Source organism: Rhinopithecus bieti, unplaced genomic scaffold (assembly GCF_001698545.2).
Source record: "Rhinopithecus bieti isolate Rb0 unplaced genomic scaffold, ASM169854v2 scaffold_41709, whole genome shotgun sequence".
Classification (NCBI taxonomy): domain Eukaryota; kingdom Metazoa; phylum Chordata; class Mammalia; order Primates; family Cercopithecidae; genus Rhinopithecus; species Rhinopithecus bieti.
In genome coordinates this window covers 91,621-115,967 of record NW_016817151.1, presented here as the reverse complement: position 1 = coordinate 115,967, position 24,347 = coordinate 91,621, and the positions used below count along the sequence as shown (strand labels likewise).

The window sequence follows — 24,347 nt, the reverse complement described above, 5'->3', positions numbered from 1 at the left end:
TCCTGATGAACCCTTAAGGCTTCAGGACAGGAATGGCATCTGCTGCCTCTTCTATTCCCCACTGCCCACTGCCCAGCAGCCTTAGTGGAGCCTGTCAATGGCCTGCTCTGGCTGGGATAAACAAGGCATCCGGGACTGGATGCAAGTTTCATTTAAGTCCTCTGTCTCTCTCATTTTAAAAATAGCTAATACTGGTCAGGCACAGTGGCTTATGCCTGTAATCCCAGCACTTTGGGAGGCCGAGGCAGGTGGATCACTTGATGTCAGGAGTTTGAGGTCAGCCTGGCCAACAGAGTGAAACCTTGTCTGTATGAAATACAAAAATTAGCTGGGTATGGTGGTGCACACCTGTAATCCCAGCTACTTGGGAGGCTGAGGCAGGAGAATTGCTTGAGCCCAGGAGGCAGAGGTTGCTGTGAGCTGAGATTACACCACTGCACTCCAGCCAGGACAACAAGCAAGACTCTGTCTCAATTAAAAAAAATAAAATAAAATAAAATAGCAAGTAGTAACCTACCAAGATAAAAGTACCAACTGTAAACTCGCGCTGACAATTGGGGAGCAGAGAAAGCCTACGAGGGGACCTGTGTTATTCCTACACACTTATCTCCCCCCTCCCATTTTAATGTCTGAGCTGATGCCTCCAACATACAGTAGGCAAAAAAAGAGTATTTTCATTTCAGATGCATATGATGGCAAGGAACAATATGAACAATATTATTTTAGTGCCCTGGGAAAAAATTAGCAAGTCAAATATTGAATCAGGCCTGTAGCACCACATGCTAAGCAGATTGCTTTGATCTTATCCACACTAAAAGCTCTATTATTGAATTTAAAGTTGGTGAACACATATCAGACCAATATACAATGCATGTCTGAATGCATGTTTCAGAAGCAAGAAATGTTTTGACAAAAGGAAGAAAATATTAAAGTTACAGCGGCAATTGAAACACAAATTTGCCCTCCCTCTTCTCTTGAGGCTGGAGGCTCTCATAGCCAACCAAAATGTTTTTGCTCTGAAGGACCTGCTGATGGTTCCAGAAACACCTGCTGAGCTTCTATTTTTCTGGAGCCAACAAAGAAGGGAATTTTCACCCCCCACTCAATCTGAAGAAAGGAATTTGAGACTTTGAGTGCGCAAATGCTATGCATGATATGGCACCCTCTGGTGGCCACTGATCTGGGAGGCCTACATGGCTTCCCAAACTTCCAGTAATCCAACCTCCCTTCCTTTTGAGGCTGCTGTGGCAGAAAAAAGAACTTTAAAGAGCCAAAGAGAGGGAAGGAAGCAGCTGATCAAGAGGGCAGAAATTAATTGATGGCAAGGGAGGGAATGTTAATTTTCCAGCAGGACCCAAAGAGAGAAACAGTTTGGTGCAGTAAACTTCCTATCTAGGATATACCCCTCAAAAGCTGCACAGCAAAAGAATATCCTAAGCCAGGTGTCAGCAAGTTACGACTCATAGGTCAAATCCAGCCCCTCTGCCTGTTTTTGTAAAGTCCAAGAATTAAGAATGGTTTTTACTTTTTATTTTATTTTTATTTTTTTGAGACAGGGTTTCGCTTTGTTGCTCAGGTTGGAGTGCAGTGGTGTGATCATGGCTCGCTGCAGCCTCAACCTCCCAGGGTCAGGTGATCCTCCCACCTCAGCCTCCCGAGTAGGTGGGGCTACAGGCACACTGCAGCCCACTAATTTTTTCTTTTTTTTTTTTTTAAGAGATGAGGTCTGGCTATTTCCCAGGCTGGTCTTGAACTCCTGGCCTCAAGTGATTTTCCTGCCTTGGCCTTTTAAAGTGCAGAAACTATAGGTGTGAGCCACCATGCTTGGCCTGGTTTTTACATTTTAAGTGGTTAAAAAATTAATATTTTGTGACCTGTGAAAAGTATATAAAGTTCAAATTTTGGTGTCCATAAACAAAGCTTTATTGAAATGCAGCCCCACTCCTTCATTGCCTATGGACTCTACCCAGCAGAACTGGGCAGTTGCAGTCAGCTGTATGGCCTGCAAAGATGAAAATATTCACAACCTGGCCCTTTATAGAGTTTGTCCACCTCAGTATGAAACAACTGCTACTGTTCACAGGACCGGAACCCGAGCGTCTAGCCCCTCCCCACCCCTGCCCACTCCAGCCTGATGATGGGCTGCAGCAGTCTGCAAGACGGGGTGTGTACGTAAAGGAAGGGGGCGTTCCATTTCAGCACAACCCCTACACACTTACCATTTTATTATTGATTTCATGGAAATGAATCTCACAGACTTTCTCCACAACATCTTCATTCTCAAAAGTGACAAATCCAAACCCTAAAGGAAAAGAGAGAGAAGAAAAAACAAAGAGAGGTGGGGTGAGTTCAGTTCTGGCAGGCCCACGTTTTTTCTCTGACATCCTGAGGTCTTGATAGCCTCCTGGTCTGGGGGTAGGTGGGCGGATCCTTGGGAGGGCCTTGAGGTTGGAGGCAATGATTTCTAATTTGTACGGAGCACCCTTCCAACAGCGAGGAAAAGTTAATGATTTCACCCACATGCAGCGGCACTGTGTGGTTTACATTTGCCCCGAAGCAAACAAGAAATTTACTTGTCTGTTATTTACAAGGGTCAGAGCCCCGCGGCTCTGTGCACCGCAGCAGGCAGGTGGGCTAACGAGAGCCTCGTGGATCACTGCGGGGCCACGCTTGCCCTTTCCGCGAGCAGCCCTGGCCAGCCCTAGGGTCGGCCTCCAGACGGAGGCGGTTATTTGTCCTTTTCTTCCTGAATTACTTCCTCTAATACCTCATCAGGACATCCTGAGGCCTGGAAGAAACTATTAAAAGTTTCAGGCCTGTGTTCCACGCAGGCATCCTTTTTCTACTGCTGCTTCAAAAGCGCCGTGGATTTGGGGCAGTTTAAGACTGTTTGATGCCTGCTGTCAGCCTGTCAGCTATCCACTATATTTACTCGGCTGGAGACTGGCTTTGCTAGACAAGCTGCACTGAAGAATTTTGGCAGGCGACTGCTGCTCAGTATCCTCAGTTCCTCTCCCTACCCTCCTGCCCCTTTCTTTCTTCTCCTCCCGCCTCCGACAGCGTTTCCAGCATGTGGCCCCATCTGTGACCCCACTCAGTAAGTGCTGCTTTACCACATGGCCTCACGCAGGGTTGCACCCTCCTTGGATGGGATGCAGTTGCCACGTGGTAGCACTAATATGGCCAGGGAGCACAGGCAGTGGGGGCAGACACACTGATGGGGAGACTGAGACCTGGCTTCCAGTTCTCACTGTGCATCTACTTTAGGTTTAATCTGGGGAAGCCCCTTCCCCTCTCTGAGCCTCAACTTTTGCATCTGCAAATGAAGGTGGTAGAACTGGACCCTGGGTTCCACACCTCCTGTCACAACCCAAATCAGGATTCACAAGGCTGTCTGCTGCCATCTGAATGTCTGTGGCCACCTCCCGCTGCCCCCCCACATCCCCACCCAGATTCATGTTGAAATCCAAACTCCCAATGTGATGGTATTAAGAGTTCGGGCCTTTGGGAGGTGATGAGATTGTGAGGATGGGGCCCTCATAAGTGGAATTAGTGCCCTTACAGAAAGACACTAGAAAGCTTGTTTTTTCTCTCTACCATGCGAGGATGCAATAGGAAGGCAGCTGTCTGTACACAGGAAGGGGGCCCCTCTCAGAACTGACCGTGCTGGCACTCTGCTCTTACACTGCCAGCTTCCAGAACTGTGAGAAATAAACTGTTTTTCATAGACCTTGGTACTTCCTTATAGCCGCCCCAACTAAGACACTCTTCTCCCGAAAGGTACGAACCTGGCTGAACACTAAGCTAGACACACCAAGCAGGAAGACAAAAACGGAATGGCTGTTCTATCACAATTATATTATGATAATTGTGTTTCCAGTCAATGAGTAAAATACAGATGCTTCCTTTTCAAGCTCTCTATTTTGGGTCTCTGCAACACAGGACGGAGAGGGAATTTCTCAGGTCCCTTCTGACTCTCCTGCATCCAACTCTAACACCATCTTCTTCTAAGGAACACCAGGAAACGGGGAGCTGATATGTGGAGCTCCTTTAGCATAGCTCCTGCAGGGACTAGCAGATTCTTCGGTACGAGAATAAAAAAGGCTACTCTCTGCTCTCAAACCATTTCCAGTAAAACAGAAGGCTAGGACCACGAAACACAGCAATCGCGATCTTTATCATGCCATTTGCTACCACCACACACCAAATACTGGGCCAATGCTCCCAGCATACACAGTCCAGCCCGTTGTAGATACATAAGACAGCATCAGACATACCATAAAGTGGACACGAGTGTCTGCTGGAGAGGCTCAAAGATGGCAAGTTTCTCCCAGTGTCACCCAGTAAAAGCTAGGTTGTCAGTCACCTCAGAGGCCTGAAGCAGACATCCGACATTATACGATGTTTGAAATGCCGTCCAACGAAAAAACCTTTGACCAGGTTTATACCCCCTGCCCACTAAACCAAGTCCTTTGAGAGAAAGCTACTGGGAACACTATCCTATACTCTCTCTTTGGGCTTTGGTGTATTTGTTCCCCAAGCGCTGCTTTAAGCGCTTTCAGTTTCCTGAGGGCGTTCAGCTCACCCCTACCAAGGTATGTGTCAGGAATTCTGGGTTGGGAGGAGCCTTAAAAACATCAGGTTAAAACTCCCACCCAGTCAAGGACCCCTGGAGCACTCAGCCAGGGACTTAATCTTTTGGTTAATCCCCTTCCCCACCCCCCCACCCCCCCAGGGCCCAGATCCTAACTGGCCCCAGGAGAATGGATTAAGAGCCAGCGCCCTCCTGAAATTCCACAGGAAGGGAGGGGTGGCACTGCAGAGGCTGCGGAATTTGGCCAGCGTGACTTCAAGCCAGAGCACCCTGCAAGAGGGTGACGCTGGGGTCTTGTTCTCTGAGGGTCCTCAGGACGGAACAGGGTCCCCAACACACACTAAGTGCTGAGTGAGTGACTGAATGAGCCTTTTCTGCTCCTCCAGGTTCTGAGCATCTTGCTAATCCACTTGAGTCACTGCTTTGCCTCAAGACTGATTCCGCTCTTCCTTCTGCATTTACCAGCTGCCACCTGTGCTAGGCATTGTGAAGGACGCGGAGATCAACAAGGCAATGGCCCTCTGCTTGCACAATTCACAAACAGGCACGAGTCAGCGGATCTCATGCAGGGAGAGCCTCTCCCTCCCACCCCTCACTTCCAGCCTGCAGGGCACTCTGGGTCTCATCTGTCTTTGAAGGTCACCCCACTGCTCCAGCCCCCACACCCAGGCACCTTGCAAATAAAACAAGCCAGGATAGGCCAGTTTTCAGGGAACCTCATTGCTAATTAGGACAAGTGTAGCAGGTTGAATAGTGGCCCTCCAAACATACATCCATGTCCTAATCCCTGGAATTTATGAATGTGACCTTATTTGGAAAAAGAGCTTTTGCAAATGTAATTTAATTAAGAATCTTGAGAAGAGATTATCCTGGATTTAGGGTGGACCCTAAATCCAATGACAGGTGTCCTTAAAAAACAAACAGGGGATATTTGAGACACAGAGAAAGAGAAGAAGGCCATGTGAAGACAGAGGTAGGCAGAGAATGGAGTGGTACTGCCACAAACCAGGAACACCTGGAGCCTTGAGAAGCTGGTCTTCCAGAAGGCAAGGAACGACTATCTCCCAGAACCTTTGCAGGGAGTGCAGCAGTGGCTTCCAGAACTGTGAGACAAGAAGTTTCTGTTGTTTTAAGCCACCAGGTTTGTGGTAATTTGTTATGGCAGGCACAGAAAACGAATACAGCAAGGTTCTAGGTTTCAGCCACCCCCATATCCCACACCGAGGGGCCGCACACGACCTCCTCCCGCCAGGCCTGCTGACTTGGCCAATCATGCTGCTCTGGACTGAAGGCAGGAGACAGTGGTTGAATGAGAAAAACCCGTTCTGGCTATGGTGGAAGAGCATGAAGTCAGTGCCACCAGTGAAGGGCACCGCTCCACAGACCAGAGGACAGCCTGGTTTAAAGCCACCTTGCAGCTAAGCAAACACACTTGATCCTAGAATACAGGCCAGAGTAAGTCAAGTCACCGTGGCAGGCCATGGCTGAGTTCCTTGCCATGGGAGCTGCTTTCCTGCTGCAAACCAACTCCTTCCTGGTCCACTGCACAAATCACCTCCATACCATTCAGGACTCTCTGATGCCCCAGTTTCCCACTCTGAGACGGGAAGAAGGGCGACTGAGCTAGGAGACAGGAATTAAAATGCAGACCGTTGCACCGGGAAGGGTTGGGGCAAGACTCAGGGCATCATTTCAAATTCTGACTCTGATATTCTCCCTGCTGGTCCTTTTCCTAACCCCACAGGACTCAAAATTCAAGTATCACAAAAATGATTTTTCTGATTAGAGGAGATAGCCTGGATTTCAAGCCTATGTACCTTGAATGCATAACAATTCAGCGATGCCAAGACTCATCTGCCGTATTTTAAAGACCTATATCATTTCAACATCTCTGTCTGTTTGGCCCGAGCACAGAAAACAAACTTGATTATGTCTAAAATATTTATTTATTCCATTTGGGGAAAGCAAAGAAGCAACAGAACACTTAATTATCAATAAGTGTTATTCCTTAACATATAATCATTTTTATTTCACAGATGCATTAGCATTTACAACAAATTAGTAACTTAGTGGTGAATAACCCCAAAATGAATTAAAATGAGCAGTGGAGGACAAAACAATGGGGTCAGATACTTGGGATAGAGTGATGGGTGGGAAAAATCCTTTTGGCATCACAGTCTTCTTTTCTGAAATAAGTATTTTACTGTGGTAAAAACATACATAGCATAAAATTTACCATCTTAGCCTTTTTTTTTTTTTTTGAGACAGAGTCTTGCTCTGTCACCCAGGTTGTAGTGCAGTGGTGCGATCTCAGCTCACTGAAACCCCCACCTCCCGGGCTCGTGCAATTCTCCTGCCTCAGCCTCCCAAGTAGCTGGGACTACAGGTGCACGCCACTGCACCCAGCTAATTTTGTATTTAGAGTAGAGACGGGATTTCACCATGCTGGCTAGGCTGGTCTTGAGCTCCTGACCTCAGGTGATTGCCTGCCTCAGCCTCCCAAAGTGCTGGGATTATAGGCGTGAGCCAATGTGCTCGGCCATTGTAGCCATTTTTAATCACACAATTCAGTGGCAGTAAGTACACTTAAAATGCTGTGCAGCCATCACCAGTATCCACCTCCTGACCTTTTCTGTACCCATTAAATAACTTCCCATTTCCCCTCCCCAGCCCTAGTCACCTCTATTTTACCTTTTTTTTTTTTTTTTTTGAGACAGGGTCTCAGTCCTCTGTCACTTAGGCTAGAGTGAAGTAGAACAATCTTGGCTCATTGCAGTCTCGATCTCCCAAGCTTAAGCAATCCTCTTATCTCAGGCTGTCAGGTAGCTGAGACTACAGGTGTATGCCACTACGCCTGGCTAATATTTTGCAATTTTTTTGTAGAGATGGTGTTTCACCATGTTACCCAGGCTGGTCTCGAAACTCCTGGGCTCAAGCGATCCTCTTGCCTCAGCCTCTCAAAGTGTTGGGATTACAGGCATGAGCTACCACACTGGCCTATATTTTACCTATTATGACTATGAATTTTCTCATACAAGTGGCATCATACACTATATGTCCTGTACTGTTGTGCCTGGCTTGTTTTGACATAGGTTTTCAAGGCATCATAGTCTTTTGAACAGTCTACTGGATGTACAGGGGATTTGGGAGAGCTGGAGGACAGGGAGTCATGATTGTTTCCTTCTCATTGTCCTAAAAGAGGGCCCCACAGAGAATCAGAAATGGAGCCTCATGAAGGCCCATCAAACTGAGGTGTAGCAGCCAGGTAAAAGACACACACAATTATCCTCACTCAGCAAGGGGCCAGAAAACAAGCTGTGTGCCCCAGAGAGTCCCTTTGCCTCTCTGGACCTCTAAAAGAAGCAGGCAGAAGCAGGGGTCCTGCTCCAGCCCCTGGCAGGGTGAGGGCTCTAGTCCACGGTGAGTCTGTGAGGGCTGGCACTCCATCGGGGCCCTCTGGGTTACCCCTGTGGACATCCACTGCTCCCTTGGTCCTAAGAACCAGAGAACTCCTCCCTGGGTATTTAAATTCACTCAAGCCCCCACCCAGAATGGGGAGGAGATCCAGGGACTGACAACCAGGGGAGGTGGGGGAAACAAAGGGCCAGAAGGGGATAAGAGACTAGTTCACCAAATTGGCATCAGCAAAGTGGCACCTGCCCCCCCCCCCAAAGCCCCCACCTTAACACTGCACCCTACACTTCCAAGGAGCTCCAGAAGTCAGCAAAGCTGGGACAAAGAAGGTGGTGGGAAGGTTAACCCTAAACACCAGTGGTTTAAAAATGGATATTAATAGGGTAGCAGTTGACAGGGAGCATTTAAAAATGAAATTCTAGCATTCTCTTGAATGAAGCTATTATTAGAAACTAACAAGTAAGTGCTATTTAAGAGATAAGCATTTAACAGTCAAACTTTTTCCTCCTCTTTTATCCAAATGAACAAAACTAAATATTCATCTGAATACTACAAGGCTACAAACAAACAAACAAACAAACAAAAAAAAACCACATACACAGAAGAAGATCGAAATCTGAAAACGAGATACCTCAAAATTAAAATGACCTGCTCCAAATGCAGTCACTGAGGAACATCGACAGTTAACTTACAAGAGAATTTTTTTTTAGGTCAGAGAGAGAAAGATGGGAACAGCCTCCTCCTAGCCTCAAAAATAATTTTCTTCTCTTATCATATAGGTCAATGAACACTAATAGGCAATCATGTAGTATCTAACGCATCTTCAGTGAAAATCAATGCAAGTCATGAGTTAACACACTTAGTTAATGGAGAAAAAAAATGAGGGAAGAAAAAACCCCAGATTGTCAAATTTATTCTGAGTATCCCATGAGAAATTTAAGGTATGTGTACTTAAGAATATTTATAACTCATGCAACTTCCCTCTCTTGCTAATAACCCAGTATTTGGGGAAAGCAATATTCATGGTTTGCTTCCAGCACAAACGAATCTCTTGGGTTTGGGCGTGGGGAGCACTTTCTCATTTGAAAATCCTTTTTATCCATTATCCTACCTGGTCCCCAAGGCAACTCTGCGAGAGGCAGGGCAGGCTCTGCTGCTGTCATTGTGCTCAGTTGCTCTGCACAGTTCAGTGACTCATCCATCGTGACATGGCCACTAAACCATGTTTAGCAGGAGCTGAACCCAGGAGTGGTACCCCAAGTTACTTTCATACTCCCAGCTACTTTTCTGGAGCAGACTGTCAGGGTCTTCTTTGGATCAGTAAGTGTTCAGGGCTGGATTTGGTGGCCATATGGCTCAGAGACTGTGAGAGGGGCCGACCTGGCAAGGAGGCATGGTGGTCTGCTTGCACCATCACAAGTCAAGCCCCAGTTGGCTGTGTGTTCATTGGCAACCCCACGCCTCGGGCTGTCCCCAGCCCCAACGTGGAACATTTCCAGGTCACCTCCATGACCTGTGGCAGGTTTGGCAAGTCAGCTGTCCTGCAACCCTAAACTTGGAAGGTCTGAGGCCCCACCTGGAAGCACAGAAGAGATGACTAGTGTGCACAGATGCACGGCAGGCATGGGTAGGTAGCATCACATGGCTTGGCTTTGCTTGAAGGAAAATATAACTCAGAAGATCAATATGTTCCAAGGAAAAAAACAAGCTACCTTTTCAAAAGCAGTAGCATGTTTCTGATTACTGGCTGCCATGTTGGGAAATCACTGCACGACAGCTTGGTTTCAGTGAGAGCCAATTGGGGTTGCCATTAGAGGTTCCTGGGCATTTTCAGACACTAGGTATTGGGAAAGGGTGGGTGACGATTAGGCTGTGTGTGCTTTCACACCCAGGTGCCAATGTGGACTCTGTAAGGTGGGAAGGGCTAGGATTCCTTCCATTACAACTCACATCTGTTTCCCAAAGGCGGTTACTGAGGATCAGTCCACATTCTAATAATAATGTTAAAAAGAGAAAGCTCATCTGCCCTCACCGAGCAGCCACTCTGTAACTCAATCTTCACCCCCAGCCCCACCCTGGGGAGCATGAATAGAAATGATCGTTCCCACTTTACAGATAAAGAACTGAGGCCCCGGCGGGACCCTGTGTTCTCTCCCCGGCAGCCCACCTTCTTCATATGAAGGCAGACTGTTCCATACTCATCAACTCCTACCTTGTCCAACAACTGCATCCCTGAACCCTGTCCCTGCCATGTTTCCCTGTAAGAACATCTATGAAATAGGCAAAAGCCCTCGGTCCTCACAACCTGGCAGACGGAGGGCAAGGAGAGAGTGGGGAAAGATGTGGTCATCCACTCCAGCTCTCTGTTGGCTTCCCCTGCACCCTGAAGTATCTGATTTCTTAAACGTAAGAGCAGGGAAGGAGGCACTGGGGATTTTCAGAGATACACAGCAAAGAAGACCTTCACACAGAAAAACAGCTAGACCATCTCCTAAGCCAGTCTAACTAGGATGAGCACGGCAGAGTGATTTCTCTGTACCTTTCCAGACCCCCAACCGCAGATGTACCTGAAGTAGGACTGGGATGCCAGACTGGATGCTAGAGGTCTCTTTGCAGCAAACTGGCTCTCAGATGAGTCAGCTGCCCTGGAGGGATGGACAGAGAAGTGCTCACTTCCCTAGCCTCATTAAGAAGAAAGAAAAGGGGCAGGCAGCCTGACCTGAGCTGCACACAGCACCCAGCCTTGGGGATGGTTAAGAGCAAAGACTTCAGGTCAGGAGGCCATCAGAGGGAGATACTTGAGACTGCCCTCCTGGTGGCCAGTAAACAAGCCCATGATGGATTCGAGGGGTCTGCGGGCATGCCCTCTTAGCACAGCCCTCCCTCCTCCCCCATATCCTCCTTCCTCCCTCACCCCAGAATAAGCAGCCTCCCTTTGGGGTCCCTTCTGAACTGGCCCTCCTTCTCTGCCATGTCCCCATCCCCTCCAGGGTGGCATCGCAGCCCCTCCACTGTGGCATCCTTCATGCACCTGCTTCCTCGTTTACACCAGTAGTTTGGCAGCTGGTTGCTGTAAACTATAATAAAATGCCTTTCCAAAAAATGAAGGAATGTGACCAGACACGCCAGACATCATGATATTAAAGCCGTGTCAATTAATTTCTCCCCCTGCTTGATAAACGAGCCCCATTCCATCTCTTAATAATGAGGAGAGAAACAAGAAAAGTTGACACTTAGTTTAATTTATTTTCTCAACTTGCCTGGTCATATTTCTTTCTGCCTTGCAGAGCTGGCTGGGGCTGCGGGGAATTACAAGTGGCTCAAGCACAGGCAAGGCAGAGATCGGCGTGAGTCGACACGGGTCTCCTTTATTCCCCAACACGCTTAATCAGGAGGGGGAAAGTGACTTAGTGAGCCAGCTCACACCTGCGCCTCTGCAGCCACCTTTGGGGCTGGGGGGGAGTTGGGTGGGGGGCGGGGAGTGATCTCAGGTGTGTGAGGAATCAGATAACAGAAATGGCACTATCAGATTTCCAATCTGGTTCCATGGAACTGCACAAGACTGCATTCCCTAAATTAATATTAAGCTACATTGGCGGCATTTACCAGAGGGGAGCCAATTTCTCAACTGGAAAGGTGCTTTTCTTTCTTTTCAGCTCAGGGATGTGCTGGCCAACCCTTGACCTTGAAATGTGAGGAGAACCCTTCTAAAAGTCAGGTGCCAACCATGAACCGCCAAGTGTTTCATTAGGCTTTAGTTACAAAGAGTTTTTTCAGTTGGCCACCATAACCTGGCGACCATTTATTTATGGACACTCCTAGACAATATATCAAGGTGGGGGTGAAGGCCAAGTGTGCTCCTAGACCAATGTTTCCGGGTGTGGTCCTGCAGCAGAATCTCTCATGGGGGGGCTTGTCAAAAATGCAGATCCCTGGGCTCTGCCGACTCCTAACATGGTCTCAGTGGGTGTCGCCCAGGAACCGCGTTTTTACCCAGGTCTCTGGTAATTCTGATGCCGCTGCAAGCCTGACTCTGCCCTATGCTTCCCAATTCAGGACAAGCTAAGTGGAGATCATATGGTAAAAGAGAATCCAGAACTCTCTACAGGAAAGAGAATTTTGAGGACCTCTCTTACATGAAGTGGGAAACTTATTTTTTCTTTTTTTAAGAGATGGGGTTTTGCCATGTTACCAGGCTGCTTTCGAACTCCTGGCCTCAAGTGATCCTCCTATTTTGGCCTCCCCAAGGGCTGGGATCACAGGCATGAGCCACGGTGCCCCTCAATAACGCTGTCTTTAAAAAGCCTCTGAAATCCAAGGCAGACCAGGGAAAGACAAAGCTGTTTTCTCCCAGGTTCAGGAGCCCGTTCACACTAAAGTGTAAATGACAGATCCTGCTTCTACTCCCAGAGGTATGGGCAGTTTGCCCGAATCAAATCCTTATGCGAAAGCAATTAAGTTCCACTTTAGAATTTCAAACAGGCATCAGGCACTAGGAGATTTTTTTTAACTGATGGGCGCACCTCCCTGAGCTTGTGAAATTAGACAAATGTTTACAGAGCTGCGTTTTATAAGGACAGACGGGGTGGGGCACCCTAAAAGAACCACCCAGGAAGGAAGAAAGGGAGGTTAGAAGGGAAAAGAGAGAGAGAGAGAGACCTCTAACCATCCTCAGACCATTTTTCTAAGAGAGAAATCTCTCATGAATACTGATAGTGTGATTTGAAAGTGTCTGCGGCTGCAGGGAAAGGGTGTCTCATCCCAGACTCTTGTTAACTGAGTGGGAAAAAGCACCTGTGATCCAGGCCAGACAACCCCAACCTCATTTAATTCCGAGTGCGCTCTATAGCAGTGATTCTGTGAATGACACTTGTCAGGGCAGCAGATTAGTTCACAAACCTATTTTTTGTGCGTGGTGTTCCATCTTGGTCGGGAAAATAGTCAGTTCTTGGCGAGAGAGAAACATATTACTGCTGTTAAGTGCCAATATAAACTCTGGGACGCAGTGGTAAATTCACCAAATTAAATCGCTAGACAACTGGCTCAGATCAGGACCCCGGCAGAAGGTGCCAGGACTGCAGCTCGCGCCCAGCGGGGCAGAGGAGGCTGAGGTCGTGCGCGCAGCTGGAGCAAGGGCACGAGGACGTGCCGCCTCCACGTCTGCTCTGGAAACCACAGAGCCTGAGGCGGCTTTGGCGAGCTCCAACTGCAGGAGTGTGGCCTTCAAGGATTCTCAACTCAGGGCTTTCTGAGCTCAGGGGAGATGGGGTACCAGCTGGAAGTTCTTCCCTCTGGAGGTGGGTATTTGGGTTGGTACCCCCAGCCACTCCACCAAAGAGTGGGTTTCAAACTGTCGCCTTCTCTCACGTTCATCCTCCAGCCTCATCCATGCAGCGAGCAACACACACGCTAAGAGGGAGTTTCAATCTACTTAATGTCCCCACTGAGGTGGTGGAAAAGGGCTTAGACTTTGGAGCTGGGTAGATCTGGGCTAAAATTCTGGCTCTAGCACAACCGGCTGCATGACTCTGAGCAGGTTATTCAACCACTCTGACCCTCAGTATACTCCTCTGTTAAGACAAATGATCCACCTCACCAGCCAGGATTGCTTAAAAACCCCTGCACCTCTGAGAAGACAGCTAGCCCCTGCTATCAGTCACACTGGCCTTGTTATTTCTCTTCTAGCCCAATCTCTATCTCCACACATGCTTACTTTTGCCTCTGTATAGCCTCACTTGTTAAAATCCACTTGACATGTCTGTAAGGCAGACGTTCATGGTGCTTTACCAACTGTCATGATGGGATAAGATTCAGGACAGGGAGAGGTAAAACAAGTCATACAGTGAATTCCTAGGTCACCTTGTTACTTTTAGAAGACCCTAAGAGGGCTGGGTGTGGTGGTGGCTTGTGCCTGTAATCCTAGCACTTTGGGAGGCCAAGGCAGGTGGATCACTTGAGGTCAGGAGTTCAAGACCAGTCTGGTCAACATGGTGAAACCTGGGAGGCAGAGGTTGCAGTGAGCCGAGATCACACCACTGCATTCTAGCCTGCACGACAGAGCGAGACTCCGACTCAAAAAAAGACCCTAAGGTGCATTCATTTAGGTTAAAAAAAAAATCATCCATTAATCTTTGAGTGTCACCCTGTGCTGGCTGCACAGGGTGTGGGCATGCTGGCCCCCCACCCTGGTGCATTCAGCTTCCCCAGCAGTCTTCTCAAGATGCCCACTCGCCTTTCTCCAACAAGTTCTCAGGGAATGGTTACCAACCGCAGATAAGGTTCCAAAACTCCATCAAGAAACCACTACTTGGAAGCAGGTTTTCAGCGCTGCCACAAATTATATGACTTTTATTATGAGGTATGGTTTCAGAATAGTCCCACTGACAGAGCCCTGGCTGGGTGCCCACTGTTCCCTCCACGCCCCCCGCAGAGAGGTCATTCCTGCCAGCATCTCCAATGACCCCACCCGGCTGCACTGCCAGCAAACCTGCCTGGAGTCTGTGGGCAGGCAGATGATCATCGGGTGCCTCTGATGAGTGGTTCACACAAGACACACATACTTATGCACTGTGGGGTGGGGTCTGGCCTATTTTATTATATTCTTCCAGCTGTTAAGGAACTGTTCTTAACATCTGGAAGCCAGATTTCTCTGAGAAGCTGTGACCAGCAGCCCAGGCAGCTGGACTGGCATGGCAGCTCTGCCAGGAGGGAGCAGAGACTGCTCCCTGACTCTTTAGCAAAGACCTGGGATGGGGAGAGGGAGGAAGGAGATGAGGAGGCTACCGGAGACAGGGGGCGGCACAGTCTGGAGCTCATTATTTAGGGTGTTCTACCAATCAGCACATCTATACCACCAGAGAGCTGGTTGGAAATGCAGTCTCAGACCCCACCCTGGACCCACTGAACCTGAATCTGCATTTTAACAGGTGATTTTATGCAAATTAAAATGTAAGATGCATCAGTCTAGAACACTGCTTCTCAATAGTGAGTCTTATATCAGAGCCACTCAGGAAAAAATTTTAAAATGCTGATGTCCAGGTCCCATCCTCAGAACTGAGTTAGGTCTGGGGTAGCACCCCAGCATCTGCATGTTTTAAAATCTCCCAAGTGATTCAGTTAGGGTTAAGAAACTTTGGGAGGTTGGGTTTGGTGGCTCATGTCTGTAATCCCAGCACTTTGGGAGACCACGGTGGGCAGACTGCTGTAGCTCAGAAGTTTGAGACCAGTCTGGGGAGCAGAGTGAAATCACATCTCTACAAAAAATAAAATAAAATAAAAAAAATTAGCCTGACATGGTGGCACGTGCCTGTGGTCTCAGCTACTTGGGAAGCTGACGGAGAGGACTGCTTGAGCTCAGGGGGTCAAGGCTGCAGTAAGCCAACATCATGCCACTGTGGCCTGGACAAAAGAGTGAGACCCTGTCTCAAAAAAAAAAAAAAAAAAAAAAAAAAAAAACATTGGGAGAAGGAAAAAGGTATAATGCCTAATTTTTGTCACCTAGAAGTAATTCCAGCTTCACTAACATTTAACATATGACTGAATAATCCCAGTGCCTTCACATGTCCTTACGTCAGCAAGACACTTGTCCTTATTTTATAAGTCACTTATGGAAAAGAGGAAATGCTTCCATGAGGGTGAGGCTAGAGTGGCTCCTCGTTTACTCACCTGAGCACAGTTGGTACCTTGTGCTGTTTACAGGTAACCAGTAAATGGAGGTATAGATTATGCGATCTGGCTCAGCACTTTGGGAGGCTGAGGCGGGTGGATCACGAGGTCAGAGATCGAGACCATCCTGGCTAATATGGTGAAACCCTGTCTCTTCTAAAAATACAAAAAATTAGCCGGGCATGGTGGCGGGCGCCTGTAGTCCCAGCTACTTGGGAGGCTGAGGCAGGAGAATGGTGTGAAGCTGGGAGGCGGAGCTTGCAGTGAGCAGAGATTGTGCCTCTGTATTCCAGCCTGGGTGACAGAGCAAGACTCAGTCTCAAAAAAAGAAAAAAAAAAGAAAAAAGAAAACCAACCCTTACAAAGTAGGTAACTGCAAAGAAAACATGGACTGGAGATAATACTAATGATACAAGCATATGCCACCAAAAAGAAAATGGTCAGCCAACCCTTTCCATACTCTCAGGCAAGACACCTAACCAGCCACATCTAACCCCCAAAACATGTCTTGATCAGATGGAACAAGTTGCAGCCAAGTGAGTGAGGAAGAACCTGATTTTCAACAGAAACTGGTACTGTAGAGAAAGTGCTTTGAAAACAAATGTTTGGAAAATATTTCTATTGTTTTGTGCCTTTGTTGCTAAAAATGATGTAACTAGGTCATCTACAAAAGCTCTCATATCTGCAGACTTTTAAAATCCAGAAACAGAACTGTAAAGACTCATTTGGAAAAAAAAAATGAACATTTCAGTGGATTTTGAACCCATTTGTTAAAATATAAAATGCAACACTTGATTAGTTTGCATGAAAACTGATTGACATCAGGGAAGATGGAAATTTACAAGCTGAATTTCAACAAAATCCTTTGCATAATTGGAGGATGGGATTGAAAAATTAGTATCATGATTTAGCCAGCACAGTGAATCGTGCTTCCTCCGCTGGGATCTGTTTATCTTGTGAGGTGTATTTTTCAGTTTTGCCAGGCATTAAAACCAAGTATCAAAATAAACTAAACTTAGAATCCGACCTTTCGAGTTGGATCATGAAGTGTTAAATCAAGAATTTTTTTAAAACCAGCATATTCAACGATATTGCTCTCTAAAGTAATAAAAATATTACTTTAATTATTAATAAATAAAATCCTTAATGTATCCTATTATATTCCTATTTGTATAGGTTTTATAATATACATGAATATTAACATAGCGGTACATGCATATAAATTAAAAATTAGGTAAGATATATTGGGGGGCTGCATGCTAATATTTTTTCTGCACAATTAAAAAATTTTGGAGACTCTCTAGGAGAAGGTGAGATGGTACTTCATGGTCTCTGGTTCTGAAGTTGCCCCTTATTCACAGAGATTGCTAGAAGTCTGGAGGTAGGCTGGGAACACGGACCTTCAGTGACTGCCAGTGGGTGTGGACCCCTCCCCACACCCACGATGGGATCTTTGCATGAGAAATTCACAGGAGTCAAGAACCAGTCAATTTCAGGATCTCCTGGGTCCTCCTGGCTGAGCAGCACACAGTGCTGAGAGGCACTGGGGAGATTCACCCTTCAAACTGAGACTCTTGCCTCCTGCATGTTAACGGCAGCCATACCTGAACTCGTCTCAATAAATTTTTCATAGCATCGTATCTTCATTAAAATTTTATTCTATTAGCATTCTGAATCCAAACCACTAAGTACATAATTGCTAAAACATGTGTTAAGCGACGACTTACGAAATGCTGGTTTTATCATATTGTTAATTAACAGAAAGTAGGATTAATACATTCACAGATCATTAGGAGCATTTGGTTCAATTTCACCAGCTCTTCAGCAGGGTGGGGGGCAGTTGTCAGTGGGCAGCCCTGGGGATCTGGAGCAAGAACACAAGTGTTCTTCGGGGTTCACCCTCAGCCCCTCTGCATGTTCTAAGACTGTGTCTGGGAGAAGCCCAGGAGACAGCGACTCAAGGTCTATTTTTCCTAAAGAAAATTGTTCTCAGATGTCACTCAGTGTAGCCTACTCAAAAGAACCTACATGGAAGGGTTTGGGTGAGGAGGAGAAGAAAGCAACATATTCTTTTAAGACAGACCAGTGAGATTCCATGGACTGGGAGGATTTGAATCTCGGATCTGAGGACATGGTAGAAATCCTGGTTGTTTACTAGCTGTGTGATGTGGGGCAAGCCATCAACCTCCCTGATCCTGTGTCCCCACCTGTAAAGTAGGAATAAAGATGCTGACTTTGGCTGGGTGCAGTGGCTCACACCTGTAATCCTAGCACTTTGGGAAGCAGAGGCTGGGGGATCACCTGAGGCCAGGAGTTCAAGACCAGCCTTGCCAACATGGTGAAACCCTGTCTCTACTAAAATACAAAATTAGCCGGGTGTGGTGGTGTGTGCCTGTAATCCCAGCTACTCGGGAGGCTGAGGCAGGAGAATCACTTGAACCTGGGAGGTGGAGGTTGTAGTGAGCAGAGATCGTGCCAGTGTGCTCCAGCCTGGGTGACAAAGTGAGATTCTATCTCAAAAAAAAAAAAAAAAAAAAAAAAAGATGCTGACCTCATGGGGCTGGCATGGGGATTAAATGAGATAATGCTAGTTCTGGTTATGCCTGCACGAGTCTGCAGTTTTTATATAAAGATTTTGTACCCAATATTGCTTGGAATGAATAGGCTACCAGTTGAGACTTGAAAATACTTTAGCTATCAATAAATATTGACTGTGGTGATAAGAGCTTTAGCGGGGTCAACCCTGAGGTACCAAAGCCGAGCGATTTGGAAGTGTATTGGAACTCACCTTATTGTTCATCTCCAGTGCAAACTGGTCACAAGATTCCTAGGCCAAAGGGGTTTATTGAAACCTCTTCCCAGCCTGTCCCGGGAATTACAGAGGTATCCAGGCATGAAATGGACTAAATGTCTTCTCTTTCCCCAGCCGTCCAAATTGCTTTAGCCTGGCCTGATGGTGGCACTCTCAATTTTTTATGCTTAATAATGAAGCCGTCCGCCTGGCAGGGCAGCTAGCAAGACCAGCACTGGAAGCCAGGACTGGAAGAGCCACAGAAGGCTGGGGTGGAAGGAAGGGGCCAGGCCTAAGTGGAGGGTGTGGGAGGCAGGCCTCACCCGGGGTTTCCCGTAAGCTGGGGGCCAAGGCAAGTGCTGAAGTCAAATGTCAGGGGTCAAGGTAAAGCCAGGGTCAGAAACACAAAAGCAGTCAGTCAGGAAATGCAAACAGATGCTGCCTCAGCCTTCATCCATAAACTTTTGGCGGGGGCAGGAGCCCTTCCCAGAGGAAGATGAGTTCTGAACCAAGGCAAACTGTTGGGATGATAAATGGGTTCACCTTGCTAGAGCTGGATACAAAAATCAGTGCTAAGAGAAAACCCCAGGAATTATGAAGGCAGATCAGCCTCTGCCAGGCCCAAGTGGGAATAGAGAGGAGAGAGTTGGTCACCTGTTTCCATTTTTTTAAATTTTTTCTAGAACATTCTTTCAAGGCCCCAGGTACCCAGTAATGTAAAGGTTTCGTTTCCTGTGGTGAGGCCTTTTGAACATGTGGGTTATTATTTGTGGACTATGAATGGAAAGAGCCCCTGGATTTGTAGAAACGGTTGTAAGTGGAAGGAGTCTGGGCTTTGGGTTCAGACATGGGTTATAATCTCCGTTCCACAACTGATTGGCTGTGTCTCAGCTTTCTCATCCTTCAAATAGGGACAGCAGTATTGTAGGGTTATAGAGGGTTTAAGGAGAGAGTACACGGAAGCCTGGCACAGTTCCTAGCCCCCATCAGATGCTGAAGCACTCATGCCTCTCTAGAGGACCATTCTCCTTACTTATATTGACTTGCTGTGATGACTTAATAATTTGGCCCTGTGGAATGAGGGTTCCAGAAGACGGCTGCCTCCGACTGGCAGCTGCTTAGGGTCTTTGCATTTATAGCAACAGCTTCCCATTGACCAAATGGGAACAAAGAGGGCTGGAGATGAGCTGAGGGGTGACTGTCTAGGGGAGAGGGGTCCTCAGATGTCCTGATGGCTGGCACAAGGCTGCCCTTGACCGGAGGCAGATGCGTCCACTACCCAGAGCGAGCCACTGGGCACACCTCGAGGCCAGGCAAGGAGGCAAGGCCTGGGTCTCCAACGGGAGCCACCGCCTCTCCCACCACTCAGCATGGGGGCCAGACCATCCCTGCATCCTCCAGAGAAGGCAACTGAGCGACAGCAGAGCTTTCCCTAACTTGAAAATCACCGTGCACAGATGTTACGGTGTTATGTTATGGCCATTCTGCCACTTGGCTGCAGAGACCAGTAACTTCAATTTATTTGTGTCTGGGGCCTTAAGGAACCTCAGCTGTCATCCTTTCCTTAGTTTATTACCAAATTTCTAAAATATTACATCCTTTATTATATCCAAATTCACTTTATTGCACTTGACAATACAGATAATCACATACCATATGCTCTAATGTTTTGAAACCAATGCATGTTGACAGCGGTTTTTATTCATGATGCATAATTCCATCCCAGCTCACAATGAGGCATCTGAGCACCCAGCCTGGTGTTAAGACTTTTGCCTAATAACAGATTAACAATACAGCAAGTTTCCGAGACACACTCCCTCCCATGCCATTTTCTATTTACAGTGGGAAAAATGTACCTGGGCTGAAAAGATGGGCTTATCAAAGAGGACGGGTGGGTGGGGGGGAAAAAACAACCCCTCATCACCACACACCCACCAGTCCCAGAGGGTTTATAATGATTTGTTATTGTTCCACGCTTATGAAACTTGATATTGAAAAGAGGAACTGGTCTTGTGCCAACTAGCAAGGCAACTAATCACACCAACCCACACTGCTGGCCCCTGAGAACTGAAAGCACAAACTGCCCCAAAGCTCTCATTAGGAGTCTCTCTCGTTTTCACTCTTGTTTTGCTACAAGCAAATGTTTGTCACTCCTCTACCTTGGTGAGACCATCCTTCTCCCGTCCCCTTCCCCTAATCCCCTGGGCATCCTTCTGTTCCCAATTAGCCCCAAGCTTCCTGGTGAAATGAACACAGCTGGGGATGCATCCTACCCCCAGCATCCTGGCACCTCTCAAGCAGAAAGGCCAGGCCAGTAGGAACTGTCTTTGCAGCTCCTTCGGCGGCAGAGGCCCTTGTTCAGTGGGGTGGCTGAAAAGAAAGGGTGGATAATTTAAAGATGATCCCCCAGCTTTGCTGTAGTGCCCGGAACAAACAATGCCATTTCACACGTCCCCTAACTAAGCGCTTTCATTTGCTTCAGAGAAGCACTCAAACAACTGTAAACCCATTAGATCATGTCAAACGTGGTGGGAAAGAGCTTGGGCTGTCACCAGCAGAGAATCAACTCAGATTTATAGATTCTTAAAGCTTTAATATATAGATATTCGTCTTCCCCCTGCAGATAGACAAGGGGACCAGGGTAGGGGCGGAGGAGGCAAGAAGAACAGCCCACAGCTCAGTGGCAGACAGATTGGAGTTTCACAATCATTCTCCCGGATAATGGGATTTCTCAACAAGGGGAGGAGTGGGGAGGAAGAAAAGCCAGGCCTTCACTTTGCTGAACACTTGGCTGTTTTCCAAAGCTTTGCTTGGGGGTGGTGTGGGGGAGGAAAGAGATGTTATTATCAACAATGCCTCTGGAGTACCCAGTGACCTGCTGTGAACAAAAGCAAGTGGCGACCAAAGAAGGGCTGGAGTCCGAGGACGCAGAAACACTTACTCAGCCACCTACAAAGGAGGCCAAATGAATTAAGAGGCATCTTACTCCAAGTAATTGCTGTGCTTCTGAACAGCTTAAGTTATAACCTTTTTTCATAAATAAAAACCTACTTTCCCTTTGGGCTTACATCATGACTCCAAGAAAAGCTTTCTCTTTATTTCTTAATCATCTTCAGCAAGTAGGGGGCTCTTCCTACTACCTCAAAGGGTTTGGAATTTTCTTTTTAATTTTTTTTTTCATTTTATCCTTTTCTCTTGCTTGTCTATCATCTATTGAGCATGGCAATAAGTAACTGGTAATTAAGCCAGTATCTACTAGAGACCAGGGCTTAAAGATATAATTTTATAAAGAATCCTCCTGAAATATTACCAGTTGGTCTCTATGGGTCTGGAAATGAGACGGTTTGGACCAGGCTGGACTTTCGTAATGCAGGACCCACCAGTGGTTTGCAAAGCAGTCCCTGGCCCCAACTTGCTGCCTCATTAATTCTAGTCTCTGTTTGAATATTTCTGGGGAAAGGGGTATCACCCTTCAGTACTTGATAAAGACAGCTTGTTTGAGCCAGGCATCTTGAGGTGTTGCTAAATTCTTCAGCCCAAGGATCAGCCTTTCTCTTGGTAACTTCACACATGGCCACCCATGGTTGGGGAAGCAGCCTGGCCCCCCTTCCCAGGGGTAATCCTTCAAGATCTAACATGGCCACCTCATTTCTCCTTATTCAAGTCTCCTTGATTCCTCTGCAATTTCTCCCATAATACTGTCCTGGTCCCCATCAGACCTCTGATGTGGTCAATCTTGTCAATGCCCCTCTTAAAATAAATGCCTGGAATGGAATATTCCACATGGGGTCTGAGCAGCACAAAATATCAGATACTGGACTGGACTTCCCTTTATGGTGGTGCTCTTAGCAGCTCCATCACCTGTTGCCTCAAAGAAAACTTACAGTCAACTAAAAAACCCCAGGCATCCTATAAACCATGTCAAAATCTCAGCCTGCCCAACCTTCGTTTTTTCTTTTTTCTTTTTTTTTTTTTTTTTTTTTTTTTTTTTGAGACAGAGTCTCGCTCTGTCACCCAGGTTAGAGTATAGCGGTGCATATCAGCTCACTGTAACCTCCTCCTCTAAGGTTCAAGCGATTCTTGTGCCTCAGACTCCCAAGTAGCTGGGATTACAGGCATGCACCACCATGCCCAACTAATTTTTGTATTTTTAGTAGAGACAGAGTTTTACCATATTGGCCAGCGTGGTCTCAAACTCCTGACCTCAGGTGATCCACTTGCCTTGGCCTCCCAAAGTGCCGGGATTACAAGTATGGGCCACTGTGCCCGGCCAATATGGATTGTAGTCTTCTGATTATAAAAGTAACATTTATTTTAGAGTCTTAGGAAACACAGAAAACATTTATTCCTACAATAAACATTCATTGGATACGTACTATATGAAAGCAACTCAGCTGGGCCTTTAGGATACAATGGAGAGTAGGACCCAGCCCCTGCCTTCAAGGCTGTGAGAAGCACACAACCCACATTCCCCACAGCTAGAAGGCATGCAAGGAATGGGGTTGTTGAGGGTGAGCTCCAGGACCGCTGTTGGTTTTGTTCACCACCATATCCTCAGCCCCCGATGGGTGCCCAGCACAGAGCTAGCATTCAGCAAATAATTATTACAGGAATCAATGGCTTTAAAGGATGGCCTTCCCACGGTGTCTGTCTTACAAATGATTCCTAAGGACTAAATCAGTTCTGACCAGAGGCAGTCAGTTCCAGACCAACTTTTAAGTAAGAAAAATATGCCAGGGCTTCTTCTTCAATCCACCAGAGCCACCTTTTCCAATTTCCACCCAGAGCCTGGGCCAGGGGGAGTGGAATCTGCTTAGCTGAAGGTTTTAGGTGCAGAGGAGTAAGTGGACAGTGAGAAGAGAGAGCAGAAAGGAAGTCAATCCTGGGATCCCCAGGCCTGGCCAAACAAAGCCATCTTCCTTGTCTGGAAAAGTTCATTTGCAAAGGCTTTGGTGAAAGTTCACATTTCTCCAGGCAGCGGCAGCTTGGAAGAGCCATGCAGTGACTGAAAGGTCAAACTGGAGATATGCAGCACTCCACTCCCATTGAACCGCCACCGAGAGCAGTGTCAAATTTGGTTTTGCCACTTCCACCGACAAGATAGGACGTTTGAGCATCTAGGGCAAGTGGTGCCACAGAAACTATAAGCCAGGCAAAGCCCTGGATCCCCCAATCACTTTCTCTCCAGCCTCAGTGTCCATGGGCTGCTGTGGAGGGGATGGGACCAGCCAGGACAGGGATCTACTCCAGCTGGGAGGTGGCGGGGGGGGGGGGGGGGTATCTAAAAAAGAGAATGCGGCCAGGCACAGTGGCTCATGCCTGTAATCCAAGCACTTTGGGAGGCCGAGACGGACGGATCACGAGGTCAGGAGATCGAGACCATCCTGGCTAACATGGTGAAACCCCATCTCTACTAAAAACACAAAAAATTAGCCGGGTGTGGTGGCATGTGACTGTAGTCCCAGCTACTCAGCAGGCTGAGGCAGGAGAATGGCGTGAACCCAGGAGGCGGAGGTTGCAGTGAGCTGAGATCATGCCACTGCACTCCAGCCTGGGTGACAGAGCAAGACTCTGTCTCAAAATAAAAAAAAAAAAAGAGAGAGAACGCAGAATTTGTGTCTTTGAAGGCTGGCAGAGCCATCTGCCCTGCTCATCTCTTAAGACTGATGAACCAGAAGCTCCACGGTACTTGGTAGAAGATAAAAGCTAGGACAGAACCCACATTCAGAGAGAGACCCTTACCCTACAAAGGGTCATCTACTGCTGCGCCTGAAGGCTGTGCCCCATATGACACATCCAGCCTGGCACACATGCCAGCCTGACACATCCAGGCTGGAAGCCTTCTAGGAGAGACTGGGGGTGGCCACCAGAGGCTGAATCATG

General features: G+C 47.3%; 1 protein-coding gene across 1 annotated transcript in view; it reads right to left on the bottom strand.

Moving 5' to 3' along the window:
- MSI2 (musashi RNA binding protein 2) overlaps positions 1-24,347 on the bottom strand; it is a 156,340-nt gene that overhangs the window by 86,556 nt on the left and 45,437 nt on the right. The window contains exon 2 of the mRNA XM_017855908.1: positions 2,220-2,302. Within this exon, the coding sequence (XP_017711397.1) occupies positions 2,220-2,302 (83 nt within the window). The remainder of the gene's footprint in view (positions 1-2,219; positions 2,303-24,347) is intronic.